The 19,422-nt window shown below is 44.3% G+C and overlaps 1 protein-coding gene across 6 annotated transcripts in view; it reads right to left on the bottom strand.

Annotated features, from left to right (window-relative positions):
* Positions 1–19,422, bottom strand: part of PALM2AKAP2 (PALM2 and AKAP2 fusion) — a 467,268-nt gene that overhangs the window by 110,111 nt on the left and 337,735 nt on the right. The window contains exon 1 of one of the 6 annotated variants that reach the window (XM_038770165.1): positions 2,218–2,332. The exons of the other annotated variants lie outside the window; for them this stretch is intronic. Within the exon in view, the coding sequence (XP_038626093.1) occupies positions 2,218–2,229 (12 nt within the window). The 5' untranslated portion in view covers positions 2,230–2,332. Of the gene's footprint in view, positions 1–2,217; positions 2,333–19,422 lie in introns of those variants that run through there. 6 annotated transcript variants of the gene reach the window in all.

Below are 19,422 nucleotides of genomic sequence, written 5' to 3'. Positions count from 1 at the left end.
CCCCTCTTACCTCACCTCCCTTCTCTCCTTCCACATCCCAGCCCACACCCTCGCTCCTCTGGTGCTAACCTTCTCTCTGTGCCTCATTCTCGTCTGCCCTGTCCTCAACCCCTGGCCCACATCCTGCCCCTGGCCTGGAACGCCCTCCCTCCTTAAGTCTGCCTGACAATTACTCTCCCTCCCTTCAAAGCCCTACTGGGCTCACCTCCTCCAAGAGAACTTCCCAGACTAAGGCCCCCTTTTCCTCAGCTCCCCCTCCCCTCCACGTCCCCCTGACTCTCTCCCTTTGCTCTACCTGCCTCTCCCCACCCCACAGCACTTGTGTATATATCTCTAATTCTATTTATTTGTAGTGATGCCTGTTTACTTGTTTTGATGTCTGTCTCCCTATTCTACACTGTAAGCCCGGTGTGGGCAGGGATTGTCTCTATTGCTGAATTGTACTGTCCAAGCGCTTAGTACAGCGCTCTGCACACAGTAAGCACTCAATAAATACGATTGAATGAATGAATGACAGTCCCTGTTCCACGTGGGGCTCACAGTCTAAGAAGGAGGGGGAACAGGTCTTAAAAAAAATGAGAAGCAGAATATTGCTCCTCATTTCCTGGAACTACCAAGGCTGTTGAGTCACTAGAAGCCATTTATGAAAATGAAATAAATTCTGCCTACTTACGAGAACCCCCTGCACAAAACTCATAGTCCCAACTGACACATGCCTGAGGAATGAGATAATGGGTGCCTCATCTCAAAATGTAGGGTACCACAGCTGGTCTCGCCTAGCTATGTGAATCATCATAATCGCAAATGAAATTGATTTGTTTGGAGTGCAATCTAGTAACATTACCACTGTACCACTGCTGAAGCTTGGTAAGTGATTCAGTGATTTATCACAAACTTCATACTTCTTTTTCATTCTAACTGATGACTAATTGTGTAACTGCAACCCAAATAGTTGCAAGATGTATGTAACTCAAAAATCGCCCACTCAGAAATGAAAATGCCCTTAAGGAAATGGCAAATAGTCATAATAGGGGACATTGAGCTAATGAGTCACAAATGTTTTATAAAGGCTGTGGTTTTCCCAATGCCACATATTTTGAAAGCAAAAAAAAAAAATCACTGGTAGGGACAAGTCCTTTCAAAGTCTTTTTAGATTTAAAAAAGTGTTTATACATTTTAGAAAACCACAGTTTAATTTTTAAAAGTTTAACTAAAATTCTGGAAGCCGTTACAAAAATTGGGGACAGTTTAAAAAATGCAACAAAAATGAAGTAGAAGCAAACGGATTTATAATTAGAATTTTATGCAGTCCTGGGACCAACGTTAATACTTGTGCAGTTGAAATGATACTCTGCCAGTCCATTTAACAAGTGAAATGCTTCTCAGCAGAAGTCATTATAAGACTGACAATGAATTCTCAGGCACATTGTACTTAAAACACCATGCATATGAAGCACCTTTTCAAATTTAAATAAATTGTGAGAATAGAAAACAAAAGCTAACATAACTTACTATTTCAGGGCTTTAAATCACAAAGAGAAGGTATGATATTCTGCCTCTTTCAAAACAAGAAAAATCCTTCGTACCAAAAAAAACCCCACAATCCGAATCCCTGGTACACAATACGCACTTCACTAGAACTGGAGGTGTGTGAGCTGAATGGATGCTGTACAAGCTGTAACACAAACATACACACAGAAGAAAAAACCAAGCAGTATAGGCTTAAGTAACCAACTCCCAATTAATTACTGTACCTTCCGGGGTGGGGGTGGGGGGGAAGCTGACAGTGCAGGGAGCATCAGCTGTGCAATGCGCCAGTGCAAACTGGTGTAACGTAATGTTTAAGATTTTCCCCACATTCGGAGTTTTCAGTAACTAAACCTGAGTTCCTACTCCTAGCTTGCATTTCCCTTCTCCCTAAACTTAGCATTTGGCTTTGGCAACTCAGGCACTGTCGTGTTTTTTCTCACTTTTAGTCCTGTAACCTCAATAAAAATCAATTCCTCTAATACCCTCCCGAGCTCTCAGCCTCCCTTCTTTCAGCAGTTTCCCATCAATCGTCTCTTCATTTAACTTTCAATTCTCCCTAAATCCCACCTCGGCATTCCCTCTCTTTTCCCAGTCTCTTTCTTGGCCTCCCCGGCTCTGCTCCTCTCTCTCTCTCTCTCCCTCTCCCTCTCCACCCAATTCCTCTCTCAGTATCATTTCCTTTCTTACCTTCACACTCATGCAGGGCCTATCCCCCCAACTGCTGATTTGATCCAAGCCACATCATAAGCAGATCTGCCCTTCTGCACCCCAAGGCAAGCCACCACTCAGCTGCAGGTTTGGGGGATCAAGACTGATCATGCACAGGAACAACTTTCCTACAGCCCCACATTCTCTGGATCTGATACTCCTGCCTCGCTTGGTTTCGGGGCGCCTGACAAGAAGGAGCAGTCCTTCTTCCCTTCCCATTCAGTCTCCCATCCCAGGATTTCCTCTGGCCCTGTTCCCACAGACCCGCAAGTGAAAAAAAAAAAAAAGCCTCCCATTCCCCCCTCCATTCTCCTACTCCATAATTCTCCACCCAAGATCTATGAAATCCCAACTACCAACACCCTGGTGCCTTCAACTACTGTTATCAACAAGTCCCCCACTTCTCCCTCTCCCCGGTTCCTGACCATACTTCATGTCTGTCATTTAGGGCTTTTTTTTTTTCCAAATGGGTTAATTCCAACGATCAATCTGTGCACTAACTTTCAAGTTAAACTATGCAAAAGATTAAATTGTCTATAAATAACGCTTCAGAGGAGGAAAACTCGAAATCGGGCTAACTCCTTCCTAGCAATGTCAGGCACAAATCCATGGACTTGTCTGCTGTGTGACCTTAGGCAAGTCACTTAACTTCTCTGTGCCTCAGTTACCTCATCTGTAAAATGGGGATGAAGACTGGGAGCCCCACGTGGGACAACCTGATTACCTTGAATGTCCCCCAGCGCTTAGAACAGTGCTTGGCATATAGTAAGCGCTTAACAAATACCAACATTATTATTATTATTATTAGGGGGTTCCCAGACCTCACCCCCCGCATGTATGCGCGCGCACACACACACACACACACACACACGATTTGCATCTTTAGACCTCTGCAGAATATTTCATGACAGTGTCCTTAGGCTGCCCCTTCCCCCCCGCCACAAAAAGCCACCTCCGAAATCTCGTACAGTGGCCAAGCGCTTAGCACACAGTAAGCGCTCCATAAATACGACTGGATGACTCTCGTAACCCCGGCTCTCCTGGAGGACAACCAGCACTTCCAGCCCCGGCACTTTCCTTCTCCTTCGCGCCCAGCCCAACCCCGGGCTCTGAAACAAAGCGCCATAAAGGCTCTGCATGCTCTCTCGAAAACCCTTTCCCCATTTGGGGGCTGGCTGCCGGGCAGGGGGAGAGAAAAGGGGAGTTCGGCGGCAATGCGGACAGACTTACCGCTGCGCTCTGCGCTGCGCCGGTGCTCAAAGAGGAGCAGCACAGCCTGACGCTGGTTCACCTCCCCTGCTGCTGCAGCTGCTGCTCCTACATCTGCTGCTGCAGCCCACCCTCTTCCCCCCCACCCCGCCTCCCTCTACCCGCCCCCCACTTCTGCCTCCACTTGGGGGAACAGTTTGGAGTCAACTGTAGCGCCCCGGTTGCCGCGTCCCAGCCGACTTGGATGACATTGAGCTCCGCGGGAACGGCGTCCTTGCCTCCTCCCCTGCCCCCCTCTCCACTCTCCTCCTCCCCGGGACCCTTCCCCCTCTTCCTCTTCCGCTGCTAGTGAACGATAAAGACATGAATGGATGAAGGGGCGTCGCCTGGAGTTTCCTCCTTCATCCGATGCAGTGGGGGAAGAGTGGTGAGAGTGTATATATGACTGCATTATGTGCACCCGAAAAGAACCCCCCCCCCCCAAAAAAAAAAAAAAGATGCGGGGGACTGGCTTTTCGTCGGCACGGATCCTCCTCCACCCCACCTGGATGTCGTTGCCATACTGCGAGCCACACTGCACAAGAATACAGGGGTCTCGGGCCTGCCTGGGGTGGAGGGTCACGAGGGGACTCATTTGCAATCCATCCCGAATGTATGAGATATTTGGCAGCTGCCCTTAACAGCCGGGGTCGCATTCCTGGGGTAACTGTTGGGGCACACGGCTCCACTTCCCTCAACCTCTCCTCCCACAACTCAAGAGGGCTTTTGCTGTGACCATCTCGACATCCCTCAACTCCCAGGGCAGTTGCTCTTCTAGGCTAAAATTAGCCCAACCGTTATAAAGGGCTTCCCCACCCTCCCAGCCCCACAGCACTTATGTACATATCTGTAATTTTATTTGCTTTTATTGATGTCCGTCTCCCCCACCCTCTAGACTCTAAGCTCATTATGGGCACTGTTTATTGTTGCGTTGTACTTTCCCAAGCACTTAGTACCGTGCTCTGCAAACAGTAAGTGCTCAATAAATACAATTGAATGCATTTATGCACTAGGGAACCCAGTATGAGCAAACTGGTGGGTAGAGGTGGGGGGCAGCTTTCACTAGCCTGGCACTAACAGAGCTTCGATTTGGTCCTGAATATGGTTGCCCTTGCTCCAAGAGATCCAGTTCCCAGGAGTCAAGAGACCTAGGTTCTATTCCTGGCTTTGCCACATCCGCTGTGTGACCTTGGGCAAGTCACTTAACTTCTCTGGGCCTGGGTTTTCTCATCTGTAAAATGAGGATTCAACACCTGCCCTCCCTCCTCCTTAGACCATGAACCCCATGTAGGACAGGGACTCTCTGGTCTGATTGTACTAAGCTTGACACAAAAAGTGCTTAAATACCACAGTTATCAGTAGGCACTCTCTGCTCATATTTTAGGCAGGGCCCTGATCCCCCAGGTCCCCTCTTTCCAACAGGGTAAGGGATTATTGGTGAAGGTGGGTTAAAGCAGGTGCATGCTTTAGAGTTAACAGTGGAGTTGTTGGAAACAGTTGCCTAGCAGTGAGAGGAGTGATGAAGTAGGCCATCTATCCCACACTTGACAGAACCATCGAACTTGAGATGTTTCATCATCAATCGTATTTATTGAGCGCTTACTGTGTGCAGAGCACGGTACTAAGCGCTTGGGAAGTACAAATTGGCAACATATAGAGACAGTCCCTACCCAACAGTGGGCTCACAGTCTAAAAGAAAACCAGTCTAAGTTTCAGACTGTGGATTTCCCTGCTTCCCTTCTATTACCATTGACAAACCCACGGTTAAATGAAATCATAACATGTAAAGCAGGCCCCATACAATCTCCTGCCTGCTTCCAGCCTCATTTGTCTGGGTAGGTTGATTTCTAAAATCCACCTTCATTTGGGGCCAGAAAAAATTTAAAGTGACCCTAGTGATGGAGTCAGAAATCCCTCCTCATTTGGGTGACAATTATTCATTTCCACTGTCAGAAAATCGTATCTTTAGTTTGCTCGATTCTCAGAGGTCCTTGGTAAACCAATAAATCCCAGAATTAACTAAGGGGCTGCTGTGGGCCAAGTATCAGCTAGACAATTAGGGGCATCACAAAGGAAGGTCCTAGCCAGAGTTATGCCGATGTTGTAGCAACTACAGCAACTGTCACACGGGGTCTTGCTGAAGAGTGTTCAAGGTGCAGTCAATCATTCTGCTGTAATGCGGAAATATAATAGGGGCAGGGGATGGGGGATTTGCACAGGACGGGAATGCAGTGACGGGCCAAGGGCTGCACCCAGATGGGAGGGGCCTTCCCGCCCCACTGCCACTCGGCCCTCCCCTCCTCTGGCCCTCCTTCCGTCCCTCTGTCCTTCCCTCTGGTCCTCCACTCTTCCGTCTGGCCCTCCGTCCTCCCCTCTGTCCCTCCATTCCTCTGCCCCTCCATTTTTCCATCTGTTCCTCTGCCCCTTCATTTCTCCGTCCGTTCCTCTGTCCCTCCATTTCTCCGTCCGTGCCTCTGTCCCTCCGTTTCTCCATCTGTTCCTCTGTCCCTCCATTTCTCCGTCTGTTCCTCTGTCCTTCCATTTATCCGTCTGTTCCTCTGTCCTTCCATTTCTCCGTCCGTTCCTCCGTCCTTTCCTCTGTCCCTCCACTCCTCCATCGTCTGAGCCCCCTCCTTCCTCTCCCCACAGCACCTGTATATATGTATATATGTTTGTACGTGTTTATTACTTTATTTTACTTGCACATGTTTATTCTACTTATTTTACTTTGTTAATATGTTTTGTTTTGTTGTCTGTTTCTCCCTTCTAGACTGTGAGCCCGCTGTTGGGTAGGGACCGTCTCTATATGTTGCCACCTTGTACTTCCCAAGAGCTTAGTGCAGTGCTCTGCACACAGTAAGCGCTCAATAAATACGACTGAATGAATGAATGAATGCTGCTCTCACCAGAACTTTTCTCCTTGGTAATAATAATAATTGTGCTATTGGTTAAGCACTTACTATGTGCTACATATTATACTAAATGCTGGGGTAGATACAAGTTAATCAGGTCAGATGTAGTCCCTATCCCACATGGGACTCAGAGTCTAAGAAGGAGGGAGAAAAGGTCCTGAATATCCATTTTACAGATGAGGAAACTTGAGGCAAAGAGAAGTTAATTGACTTGCCCAAGGTCACACAGCAGGCAAGTGGCAGAGCTGGGATTAATACTTAATAATAAACATAATGGTATTTAAGTGCTTACTATGTACCAGACACTGTACTAAGCACTGGGGTGGATACAAGCAAATTGGGTTGGACACAATCCCTGTCCCATATGGGACTCAGTCTCAATCCCTATTTTACCAATGAGGGAACTGAGGCATAAAGAAGTGAAGTGACTTGCCCAGGGACACAGCAGACAAGTGGTGGAACTGGTATTAGAACCCATGACCTTCTGACTCCCAGGCCCGTGTTCTATCCACTATGCCACAAAAGCTCTCAGACTCTCAGGCCCATGCTCTTTTCACACTGTTTCTCTTGGTACCTGAGACTTCCTCAATGGAAAAACAAGAACAGCAGGTAGTGTTAGGTAGGAACAGTGTCTGAGTGCAAACATGGCACATCATGGCCCTGTGACCTGCCTTCAATAAATTTACCACGATTATTATGGGGAACAATCAGAAAGCAAGGCATCCTGATTTTTATCCTTTTAAGTCAGTCAACAGCACTCAATGAAAATCATACCCTTAAAACACTTGAATCTCTTGGCCCAATCCTTGAAATCCCACAGAGGCGAAAGCACAACAGAAAGACATGGGGGCCAACTTTTCATTTTGGGGTGTTTGGATAGGGAGAGGCACCCAAGAGGCATGACTTCTACGGGTGGAAGTCCCTCACCCGTCCACCTGTTCTATTTTCCCTCCTTCCCTGCCCTCAGACTGAAGCCTGAGCTAAGGAGTGAGAAAAGCAATATGGTTAGTTGCCAAGAAAGAATGAAAAAAAGGCTCCTTGCCAGGGCTATAATGATAGCTTGGCAACCATGGTAGTGCGAGACATTATCAAGGTGCCCCCAACCCTTATCTGGAGCTCAGAGAAGGTGAGAATCTCTCCTCCACTTAACTTTTCCATCAAAATCGACACTGTCCTCATCTTGCTTGCACCCTTGGCACTATCCTCAACAGCTTGTTCTTTCAATTATCACAGTCAGCATTGCTAAATCCTTTTGGTTTCTCCCCAACCCCTCTCCTCAATATTTCCCAGATATGCTCTTCCCTCTCCATCGAAACCACTATTACCCTGGTCCAGGAACTTATCACATCCCAGCTAGATTACTGCATCCATCTCCTCCCTGAGCTCCCTGCCCAGCTTCTCCCTTTTCCCACCTGGATCACTTTTCTAAAACACTGTTCAGTACATGTCCTCCCATGAATGAATGAATGAATAAAATGCAGGCCTGGGAGCCATGAGGCCATGGGTTTTAATCCCAGCTCTGCCACTTGTCTGCTGTGTGACCTTGGGCAAATCACTTCACTTCTCTGTGCCTCAGTCACCTCATCTGTAAAATGGGGGTTGAGACTGTGAGCCCCACATGGGATAGGGACTGTGTCCAACCCCATTTGCTTGTATCCACCCCAGCGTTTAGTACGGTGCCTGGAACATAGTAAGCAATTAATAAATGCCACAATTATTATTACTTCACTTCTGTGTATGTTGCTCAATCATTGAGTATTTACTCTGTGCAGAGCTCTGTACTGAGTGCTTGGAAAAGTACACTAAAGTAGAAATGATCCTTGCTCTCAAGGAGTTTACAGTCTAGCCGAGGAGACAGACACTAAAATAACTTATAAGTAGGGAAAGCATCAGAGTAGAAGAATGTGTACATAAGTGCTGTGCGGGGTGGAATTAAGTGCATATGTAACACAGTAGGGAGGGAAAATAGGGTGGAGGGAATGAAAACTCAGTCAGGGAAGGCTTCCTGGAGTAGATGTGATTTTAATAAGTCTAAAGACCATTGACTAGCATCCTCTGTGATTTAAACACATCTTCCTCATTTATAAAATTTTATGGATCGGTCTCCCTTTGATTGTCGATGCCTGGGGGCAAGAATTGTGTGTCCTGCATCTATTGTACTCTCCCAAGTCTTTGTACAGTGTTCTGCACAGAAGGCACTCAGTAAATATTATCAATGGTTGGAAGAGCTTGCTCCCTAGCCCAGAGCCAGGGCTAGGGAAGGGCTTGTTGTGGACAGGGAATGTGTCTACTCTGTTTTATTGTACTCTCCTAGGTGTTTAGTACAGTGCTATGCACACAGTAAGTGCTCAATAAATAACATTGACTGACTGATGGAAGGGAGGCTAAAGAAGCTCATGCCCAAGTGCTGGAGTCCAGTGGGTATAATACTAGTACTGTTGTGTAGAAAACTCACCCAGAATTAAAATGAGTGTACATGTGTAAAAATTGTATACAACAACGTTTTCTAAATTGTGTATCCACTTAAGGATGACCACTGTGAATGCATTATTAGTCATATGTGCTCCACTGGGGATAGGAGTAAGAAAAAAATTTTCTTAAGACAGCAAGAAGGAAATATTAATGTGCTTTACTCACAGACAGAATAAGCAACCTACACACAACTTTAAAAGCTTCATTACAATTTCTCTAGGGATATTCTTTTTCCTATTTTCAAAAGCTTTACTAAATTAAAATAGATTTTAAAATTACAAATGGAAGTTTTATTTTATTATTAGACGCAATATAGCAAGTAACCCAGATTTTGCTCTGAATTTCCTTTTTCCTTATGAAAGGTGTGCATTTAATTGGCATTAATTAAGCAAGCAAATGAATACTCCTTGGAGGAAGTCAAGAACTACTCCATCCCATCTATTTCAACAATTACTGCAGTGGAAGAAACCTTATGCACTAATTATTTTTTTAATGTTCAGTTTGTTAATATGGTTTCTCTCCTTTCCCTTTATTTTCTACTTTCCTTTCTCTGCCCCTACTCACTGGTGGCCTTCCCCTGCCTGCCTCAGACTGAGGAAAATCTAATCACCTTACTCAAATCTGATATTGAACAGTTAAATATTGATATATCCAAGCATCACGAGTGAAATCACCCCAGCCTACCAAATGCTGCTTGACCTAATAATTGGCATGCAGTAGCATTATTTGGTGACTGGTTTAATCAGCTGTTGACATGACTTCTTATTTCACTGGGATTGCTTGACATTTCCTGCAGTCATGTTTTGCCTATCCTAGAAGCCACTTAGCATGGTGGTCTTCAGGGTGGGCAAAACAGGACTGTAAGTGAAACAGCTCCACTCTGCCCAAAGTCCACAATCTCCTGGCTGGGCAGAGGGACTTTTTCTTCAAGTAAACCAGAGATCCTGGTGAAATGGGTGAGGTCATTCTGCCCCATAGGAACACCCCTGCATCTTCATCATCAATCAGTGGTATTCATTGGGTGCTTTCTGTGTGCAGTGCAGAGCAGTGTACTAAGCACTCATCATCAACTTCAGCATTACTGAGTGCCTATGCTTGGGGATCCTACAACAGAAGTAAAAAAAAAAAAACCAAAAAACAAAAAACATGGATCCTGCCCTCAAGAAGCTTTAAATCTAATGGGGGAGGCAGGCAAACACAAATTAGCAAATGTACACTAGGTAGAAGCAGGAGTTAAAGTTTTTTTTTTTTTTAAAAAAAGGATACATTCTAAAATGTTTTAGAAACATGACCCAGGCAGCATACCAAACTGACCTTAAAAATCAAAGGTCAGGAGTTTTTGTTTTATGTAGAAAGGAATGGATAACTATTGGAAAAAGGAAAAAAAAATGTTGCCTGTATATCCATGTTGCTTCCCACGTTTTGTACAAATCAACTTACATGCTCTACTACTTAAATACTTCCTCTTCACCTTTAAATTAGTGTATCTGTCTACCCTGCTAGATTGCAAACTTCCTGAGGGAGGGATCGTAATAACAATATTGGTTTTTAAGTGCTTACTTTGTGCCAGGCACTGTACGAAGCACTAAGCTTAGATACAAGCCAATCAGGCTGGACACAGTCCCTGTCCCACTTAGGGCTCAGTCTCAATCCCCATTTTGCAGATGAGGTAACAGGCTCAGAGAAGTGAAGTGACTTGCCCAAGGCCACACGGCAGACAAGTGGCAGATCCAGGATTAGAACCCATGACCTTCTGACTCCCAGGCCTGTGCTCTACCCACTACGCCATGCTACTTCTCACTCATGTCTTCTGCCTCAGTTGTACTCTCCCAAGCGTTTAGTATCCTGCTGTGCACAGAGTAAGCAATCAAATACTTCTAAAGCAGGGGGTCTGGGACTGATTTCACCACCTGGAAGAGTTTAGTTTCATCTTCAAACTTGGTGGTCTGTCAAAACACACTCCCTCACCTAGATCATTTAGGAAGCTGTTAAACCAAACCAGTCCTAACACTGATTCCTGTGGACCCCCCTATTTACACTTCTTGAGTGGTTGTTTATCCCTCCCTACCTTTTGTTGCCTGTCTTTTAGCCAGTTTTCCCTCTGGGACAGAACAATGTTGTGAATGAGGAGGAAAGGTGAGAACAGAGTTGTTTAGGGGAAAAAAAGGAGGATTGAAGCAGGAAGAGAAGGGAGAGATAAACAGACCAAGTGGGAGGGATAGAGAAGAAAAGTCTGAACAAAGTGTTACTTATCCTGTGTTTGGCTTTTCTCAGTGCTGATGCCCCTCAATACTTCTTACACTGGGTGGTCTGTGTCCCTTGTTTCTTTGCTGAATTGAGAAACGACTGAAGCATTTAAGCAATTTAGTAAACATGTCTAATGGAGAGAGCTGAAAAGACCTAATCTTGAAATATGGCATAAAAAATGCCTAATGGCACCGAGCTAAAAAACAAACACGAATTATTCTTGGAATTTACAGGACTACTTCTAGCTTCCATTAAAAGCCAAAGTTCTTCGAAGTAAAACTGCTCCTCTCAACCTTGTGTGGTTTCAAATGCCGTTTTCCCTTTGATATACTGAGAAGCTTACCTGTCATTCACTTTTAAATGAGGCGGCAGATGGCTTTGTATTTAGATGACAGTTTTTAAAAAATCTTTAAATTTGCTGTCTTTTTACAAAACATAACAATTAATATTTTCCAGTTCCCCTGAGTGTTTCTCTCCTAGTAGAATGAAATGCTTGTAATTTATAAGCAGAAGCAGAAGCCCCTTCAGTAATATTTCAATTAAAAAAGGAGATGTTGACAGTTTAAATTCTAATGAATTCAGGCATCTACCAGTCACGCAGTCCCAGCCACTAGTATTAATGAATGCTTACATCTAGCTCAGTTCCAAATTACTCATTTTATATTTTAATCTGTGATATGACTGTGCGAGGAATCTGTTGCTTTTTCAAATAATTTCACCCATTATATAGTCTCAACTACTTTCTTCTGCAGAAGCAAAAATCTCACTGAAATAAATGGATCTGAATAAAGACAGGAAGAGCAGGACTATGGATGCCTGGAAAGTTCAGATAGACCATAAAGTCTACCACTCCATCAACTGCATTTATTGAGCCCTTACTATGTGCAGAGCACTGCACTAAGCACTTGGGAGAGTACCATGTAACAGACAACCCTTGCCCACAATGAGCTTACAATCTAGAGTTTACAGTCTACCCAGACAAATACTAAGTAGCAGGGTGGTCTATTGGAAAAAGCACAGATCTTGGAGTCAGAGGATCAGGATCTAATCCTGGCTCCGCCACATTCCTGCCATGTGACCTTGGACAAGTCACTTCATTCCTCTGTGCCTCCGTTCCCTCATCTGCAAATTGGGAATTCAATCAACCTTACTGATTGAACCTAATGCTATCACCAAATTTTGCTACCTAGGCATAATTATACTCTTCAATGAGGCACAGATGCTCCATTTACTCATCCCCCCAGCCCCATAGCACTTACATACATATCTGTAAGCTCCTCTAGACTGTAAGCTCGTTGTGGGCAGGGAATGTGTCTGCTTATTGTTATATTGTACTCTCCCAAGCTCTTAGTACAGTGTTCTGCATACAGTAAGCACTCAATAAATGATTAACAAAAGTCAAAAACAGAATGGAAAAAGCCAGTATGACTTTTAGAAATTGGCAATTTGGTGACAAAAGGGCATCAACCTTGATAAGATGAAGGTCTAGAAAAGCTGGAATTGGGTCCAATTTTCATTATGGACGTTCTACAGACAACATGTCTAGGTTTAAGTAGTTTTCCCCAGAAACAACTACAAACCTATAACAGCCTCAAACATCAGGACAAGGATACCAATAAAGGGGTGCTGAAATGCCATCAGCTCATCTGTATTAAGACAAAACTCACACCAACACAGCATTATTCATTCATTCATTCAATCATATTTATTGAACACTTACTGTGTGCAGAGCACTGTACTAAGCACTTGGGAAGTACAAGGTGGCAACATATAGAGACGGTCCCAACCCAACAATGGATGTTACTAGGTAGGACATGTGAGGAGAATGGCTAGTAGCAGGTACCCTACTACCCAAGCCGGTGTGGGCAGCAATTGTCTCTATTGCTGAAGTGTACTTTCCAAGCGCTTAGTACAGTGCTCTGCACAAAGTGCTCAATAAATGATTGAATGAATACCCAAGGACCTTCTGAATGATGCAATGAAAGGGGGTTAATGAAAGCCAGGAGTGCAGAATAAGTGATTGAAAGACCTAGTGAAGTACCATCTTAACCCGTGTAACAGCAGGCTGTTGGCTACTTCATCCAGACAGGCAGCAATTGGGAGAGCATTTGCTCTCCTCGAGTGGAGGCTAAGTGCAAATTGGAATGCCACGAGACACAGGCCCTGAGTGAGACAAATCTGTTAGTTCAGCAAGGAAGCATCTTTAGAGATACACACAACGTGGAATAGAGTGTTGGTCTCCTGTCGGTCTTTTCGGTCACATTTACAAGAATGGGTGGGACTTCATTACCGATAGCATCTAATCTCTCTTCCCAGCTCTATTTCTTTTTCTCCCAGAGTAAACCAAAGCGATCTGGAATGTCATATCTGTATAATCACTAATCCTGGTGTGGTGGTTGTGGGATGACAAGGCAGGCCCTTTCTCCATCTCGGCAGTGTGCCCACAGCACCACTGGGTACTGCATTAAGCCCGGCACGGCTCTGAGTAGGACGTGGAAAGATACGAAGGCCGATTTGGGGTGAGGAAGGAGGAAAAAAAATCAGGCCTGTGCTCCAGCCCTCCCTGGGCAATGCCAGTCACCCAGTAATGATAACCGTCGTATTTTTTAAGCACAAACTACATAGTAGTAATCATATTAAACACTAACTCTGCATGGAACACTGCACTGAGGACTGGAAAAGAATACATAGGTGGGTATTAGATATGGTCCCTGTCTCTCAGGGAGCTCACAATCTATGTGCCAAGCAATGTGCTAAGTGTTGGGGTAGAAACAAGACAATCAGGTTGGACACAGTCCCAGTCCCTCAAGGGGCTCACAGCTTAGAGGGGAAGAGCAGATATGTCAATCAATGAGAAGTAGCGTGGTTTAGTGGATAGAGCACAGGCCTCGGCGTCAGAAGGACTTGGGTTCTAATTCTGACTCTGCCACTTGTCAATCATGTGACCTTGAGCAAGTCACAACTCCTTGGTGCCTCAGTCACCTCATCTCTAAAATAGGGATTAAGACTTTGAGCCCCATGTGGGACGTGGCCTATGTCCAACCTGATTGGCTTTTCCCTACCCCAGCACTGGATACAGTGCCTGGGACATAGTAAGTGTATAACCAATACTGAAAAAAAAATCAATTAAAAAATGGTACCTATTGATTGCTTATTGTGTGCAGAGCACTGTACTAAGCGCTTGGAGAGTACAAGAAAGGAGATAGACACGATCCTTGTCCTCAAGGAGTTTACAATTGAGCAGAGGAGCTTACAATTGCCATTTTACAGATGAGGAAAGTGAGGTCCAGAGATAGTAACTGATTTGCCCACTGTCATACAGCAGGCTAATAGCAAGGCCAGATTGGAACCCAGGTCTCCTGACTCCCAGTCCTGTGCTCTCCTCAAAGCCATGCCACTTCTCACCAACATGGTAGCCAAACCAGAGGTGCCCTGCCTCCAGCCAACTGTTGCAGGGCATTGAGGGGGTTTAGGAAGAAATATTATAATGTTCTGGGGCTTTCTGGTGGGTCTATGAGTAGCAACAGTTAGAGGAAATGAAGCAGAGAGTGAATGATGAACATCATGTCTTCCAAATTTAGCAGTCACATTGCCCTCCCACCCTACAAAGCCCACTTACCAATCAAGCTATTTTTTTTTTTTACTTTCACCTGAATTCTATCTTTTTTGTCTCTTTCCCTCTGTCTCTCTCAAAAAGTTACTCCTCTGGCATGCTGTTTTGATCCTATTTTAAACAGGGGCTGTGGGACCTTGCTGTCACCTCAGCTTGAGTCCATGGCTTTCAAAAAGAATTCCAGGGAGAGAGACAGTTCTCTTTGAAAAATGCTCCAGGCTTAGATTGGTGAAGTGAGCTCCCAATATTGTACTTAAAATAGCAGTGTTTCCCTGAGTCAAGTCCACACTGCATAAAGCCTAATAGGGTCCAATCCATGTAGGAAAAACCCGGGTGCATGCCAGAAAGCCCTCTCTAGTACAACCGGCAGGAATGGATTAACTGTCCTTTGGGACTGGGACTGCTACATTTTGTGGGACTCCCTCCGCGCCCCACCTGGCATCACCAAATGCCATAATAGTAATAATAATAATAATTATTATGGTACTTGTTAAGCACTTACTATGTGCCAGGCACTGTTCTAAGCACAGGGGTAGATACAAAGATAATTGGGCTGGACACAATCCCAGTCTTAACCCCCATTTTGCAGATGAGGGAAGTGAGGCACAGAGAAATTAAGTGACTCACCCTAGGTCACACAGCAGACAAGTGGCGGAGCCGGGATTAGAACTTCTGACTCCCAGGCCCGTGCTCTATCCACTAGTCCATGCTGCTCCTCCACATCTCCTCCAAGAGGCCTTCCCTAACCAACCTCATTTCCTTAGGTTGCCCCTTGCATTTGGATTCACACCCTTTATTCACCCATCCTTCAGTCCTACAGCCTTTATGTCATGCTGTATATAGACACTGTTTATGACATCACTCTATTGCACTGTATATCTCTTCCCTCTCCTCATTTTGCTTCATGGTTGATTCTCCCAAGAACTTCCTCCCCTGAAAGTTGCCAAATGCTTCCCAGGCTCCTCTGATAAGGCTTCCATTGCCTGGGTGATGGTGGGGAAGAGCAGAGAGAAGAAAGGAGGGGGGGAAAAAAAAGGGGAGGGCAAGGGAGGGAGGAAGAGAGGAGTCCTGAGCCAGGCAGCAAGTCTGGCATGGACTGTGGACTCACATGGACTGTGAGATTCAAACCCATCTGGGGAGTGTGCGATGCTCTGGCATGTTGGTTCCCAGATGTGATCCCACTTGTCCCATGCTTTCCCCCTGTTGTCTAGAGCCAGTGCTCCTCTAGTGCAATCAGGTCTTCTGCGGCACCTTCCCAACCTTGGGAGGCAGGGACAACCAACTGCAGATAAAGGCCAATGCCTTCCCACCTGGCTGTGATGAGGATGGTTCAATAAATCTTATTTATTGAGCACTTACTGTGTGCAAAGCACTATATTAAGTGCTTGGGAGACACTTTGCCTGCCCACAATGAGCTTACAGTCCAGACAGGGAGGCTGACAATCAGTGCAGGGCATCCCTGCTGCCTGTGAGAGTTTGCTGGTGTGGTTGGTCCCCCCTCTCTCAGCAATCCCCTGCTTCCCCTCTTCTCTTGAAGTCTCTTGTCCCAGACCCATGATCTTTCAACTAGGCCATGCTTGAGAAGTTTTGACTCACAATGGAGAGTCACCTAATTCAGACAGAATATACACATAACCAAACCTTTAAACAGAGGCACACATGACAATATATTGGGTATTAAGATATAAGTAAAGGTCAAAGGCGGGCAAAGTGCTTTGTCAGTTAGGTCTACCAGTCATTGAGCTGTCTATCTTCCTCACAGTTCATTCATTCAATTGTATTTATTGAGCGCTTACTGTGTGCAGAGCACTGTACTAAGCGCTTGGGAAGTACAAGTTGGCAACATATAGAGATGGTCCCTACCCAACAACGGGCTCACAGTCTAGAAGGGGGAGACAAACAACAAAACAAAGCAAGTAGACAGGTGTCAATACCATCAGAATAAATAGAATTATAGCTATATACACAACATTAATAAAATAAATAGAATAGTAAATATGTACAAGTAAAATAAATAGAGCAATAAATCTATCAGTCAGCATCTTAAAACATTTGCTCAGAACCAGCTGTCTAGGAGAACAACTTTTCAGTTCATAGTGTGGAGTTTGTAGTGGGCATATGTGAAATGTGTTTATTACTCTCACCGGGAACACATTTTCACTACTAAAGAGCTCCCACTCAGAATTAGCATTCCCGGCAAAATTATGAGAAGTGCACATCAACTGATTAAAATAATCTTTCAGGGTGCATAGTTTAGATAAAAAGGCTGCTGGAACTTAGGAAAGGAAAGAACTTTTTTGGGAGAGATTTAGGAATTGGTCTTTCCTATAAGAAAGCACAGATATAGCCCTCTGTTTGCATAATTACTCCATTCTAGCTAAAATGATCTGCCACATATTATTTATTCTCAATATTCAGTTGACTGTTATTCCCAGTGGTGCTTATCTTTCTTCCTTAAGTCATCTTTCATTAAAACCTCTACCCCATATAGTTTCAGCATTTAGTCATAAAAACCAACACGTGTGGGTTTTTTTTGTTTGCTTTGTTCACAGGGCAATAGAATGCTCTCAGCAAAAAAACCCTCACAAAAGAATCTGCATCTCATACTGCTTATGGAGGACCAAATCAGTACAATATATTTCTATATTTGGAAAAGAAAAGAAAATGGTAGATCCATTACAAACCTTCTTCTTGCCTAACCCCTCCCTCTGGATAGTCCCCTCTAGACTGTAAGCTCATTTTGTGGGCAGTGACTGTGTCTGTTATAATTGTATTTTTCCAAGTGCTTAGTACAGTGCTCAGCACACAGTACACACTCAATAAATACGACTGACTGACATCCCAACTGAATTTCTTCAATTGCAAAGGGTAACAAACTTTCACTAGTTTAAGCTACATTTTGTGTTTTAAGGTGTAAAGGTATTTCAAAAGAAAAGATCAAAAAATCAAAGGGACCTTAATATCTGTGAGAACATAGGTTTAACACTGCACTGAAACTGGAATCAATTTTATATGAAAAATGCTCTCCGACTAAAATTGCCTCTATACTCAAGAATATATCTTATGAGGTTTGAAATGCGTTCCGTAACTTGGGATATTTTTCTTCCAGGGGCGGAGGAGAACCTCATCTGAAATGTATAAAGAAAAAGATAAATCTCTGTATTTGAATATTTACCCATTCTGATTCTGTGCTGTTTTTATATTTAAAAATCCCACTGTTTCTATAAACAAAGACAATACCTGACAGGAATAAAAATGCTGGAATTTGCTCTTCCACATGCAAAAACATGAGCTTCAACTTCTGAATAATTTGTTCATTTTTTTCCTACTTTGCAATAAAAATGAAATACCACTCTAATTTCTGAAACTAATGCTGATCAGTATAGGAAAAAATTGAATGAAATCAACATCTAGCTCAGGCTAAGACTATGAACAACTATTAACACATTGAACTAGTCTTCTCTAGACTGCAAGCTCCTTTTGGGCAGGGAACATGTCTACCAACTCTTATTTTGTATTCTCTCAAGTGATTAGTACAATGCTCAGTAGAGAAGCAGCATGGACTAGTGGATAGAGCATGGGCCTAGGAGTCAGAAAGACCGGGGTTTTAATCTCAACTCTGCCACTTTTCTGCTGTGGGACTTGGGCAAGTCACTTCACTTCTCTGTGCCTCGGTTACCTCAGCTGTAAAATGGGGATTAAGGCTGTGAGCCCCAGGTAGGACAGGGCCCTACAGTCTTCTAGACTGTGAGCCCACTGTTGGGTAGGGACTGTCTCTATATGTTGCCAACTTGTACTTCCCAAGCGCTTAGTACAGTGCTCTGCACACAGTAAGTGCTCATTAAATACGATTGATTGATTGATTGACCGTGTCTAACCCAATTTGATTATATCCACCGCAGTGCTTAGTACAGTGTCTGGCAAAGAGTAAGAGCTTAATACCATAATTATTATTATTATAAATATGACTGATTGAAAGGACCTAAGGTAAGGACAGATGTAAAGAAAACACTGTGTTACGGAAAAGAGAGATTGTAAAAGTAGGAAAGGGGGTACAGGCATATTTACCACACCTGTCTAAAGACATTAGGATATCTTAGCCACAGATGATTAGAAACAAAATTCATCTTCCATTATGCTTGGAGGTTGCTATTGTTCCTATTCTTAAACCTAATATCTACCATTTAACAGGAGGTCTTACAAGGTGGGTTTTTTTTGTGGGGGGGGGGAGGTGTTGGTACTTAGTGATTGAATTTAGCCTTCATTTCAGTGTTTATTTTACCTTAGCTTTCCAATCAATCATAATTTATTGAGTGCTTACTGTTTTCAAAGTGCTTACCAATTTACATACCACCCTCCTGCTAGCAGCATGAGAAGCAGTATGCTGTAGTGGATAGAGTATGGTCCTGGGAGTCATGAGTTCTAATCCCAGCTCTGCCACGTGTCTGCTGCGATTCCATGGGCAAGTCACTTCACTGTGCCTCAGTTACCTCATCTGTAAAATGGGGATTGAGACTTAGCCCCAAGTGGGACAGGGACCATGTCCAACCTGATTTGCTCATATCCACCACAGCGCTTAGTATAGCGCTTGGCACAGAGTAAGCACTTAAATACCACGATTATGACTGCTAGGGTCTTTGGGAAAGAGTCAGGGCCACTGTACTCTGGCCACTGTACAGAGACCAAACAAGG

This window comes from Tachyglossus aculeatus, chromosome X3 (assembly GCF_015852505.1).
Source record: "Tachyglossus aculeatus isolate mTacAcu1 chromosome X3, mTacAcu1.pri, whole genome shotgun sequence".
In the NCBI taxonomy this organism is placed as follows: domain Eukaryota; kingdom Metazoa; phylum Chordata; class Mammalia; order Monotremata; family Tachyglossidae; genus Tachyglossus; species Tachyglossus aculeatus.
The sequence above is the reverse complement of the archived record's forward strand: the minus strand, read 5'-3'. Positions and strand labels throughout refer to the sequence as shown.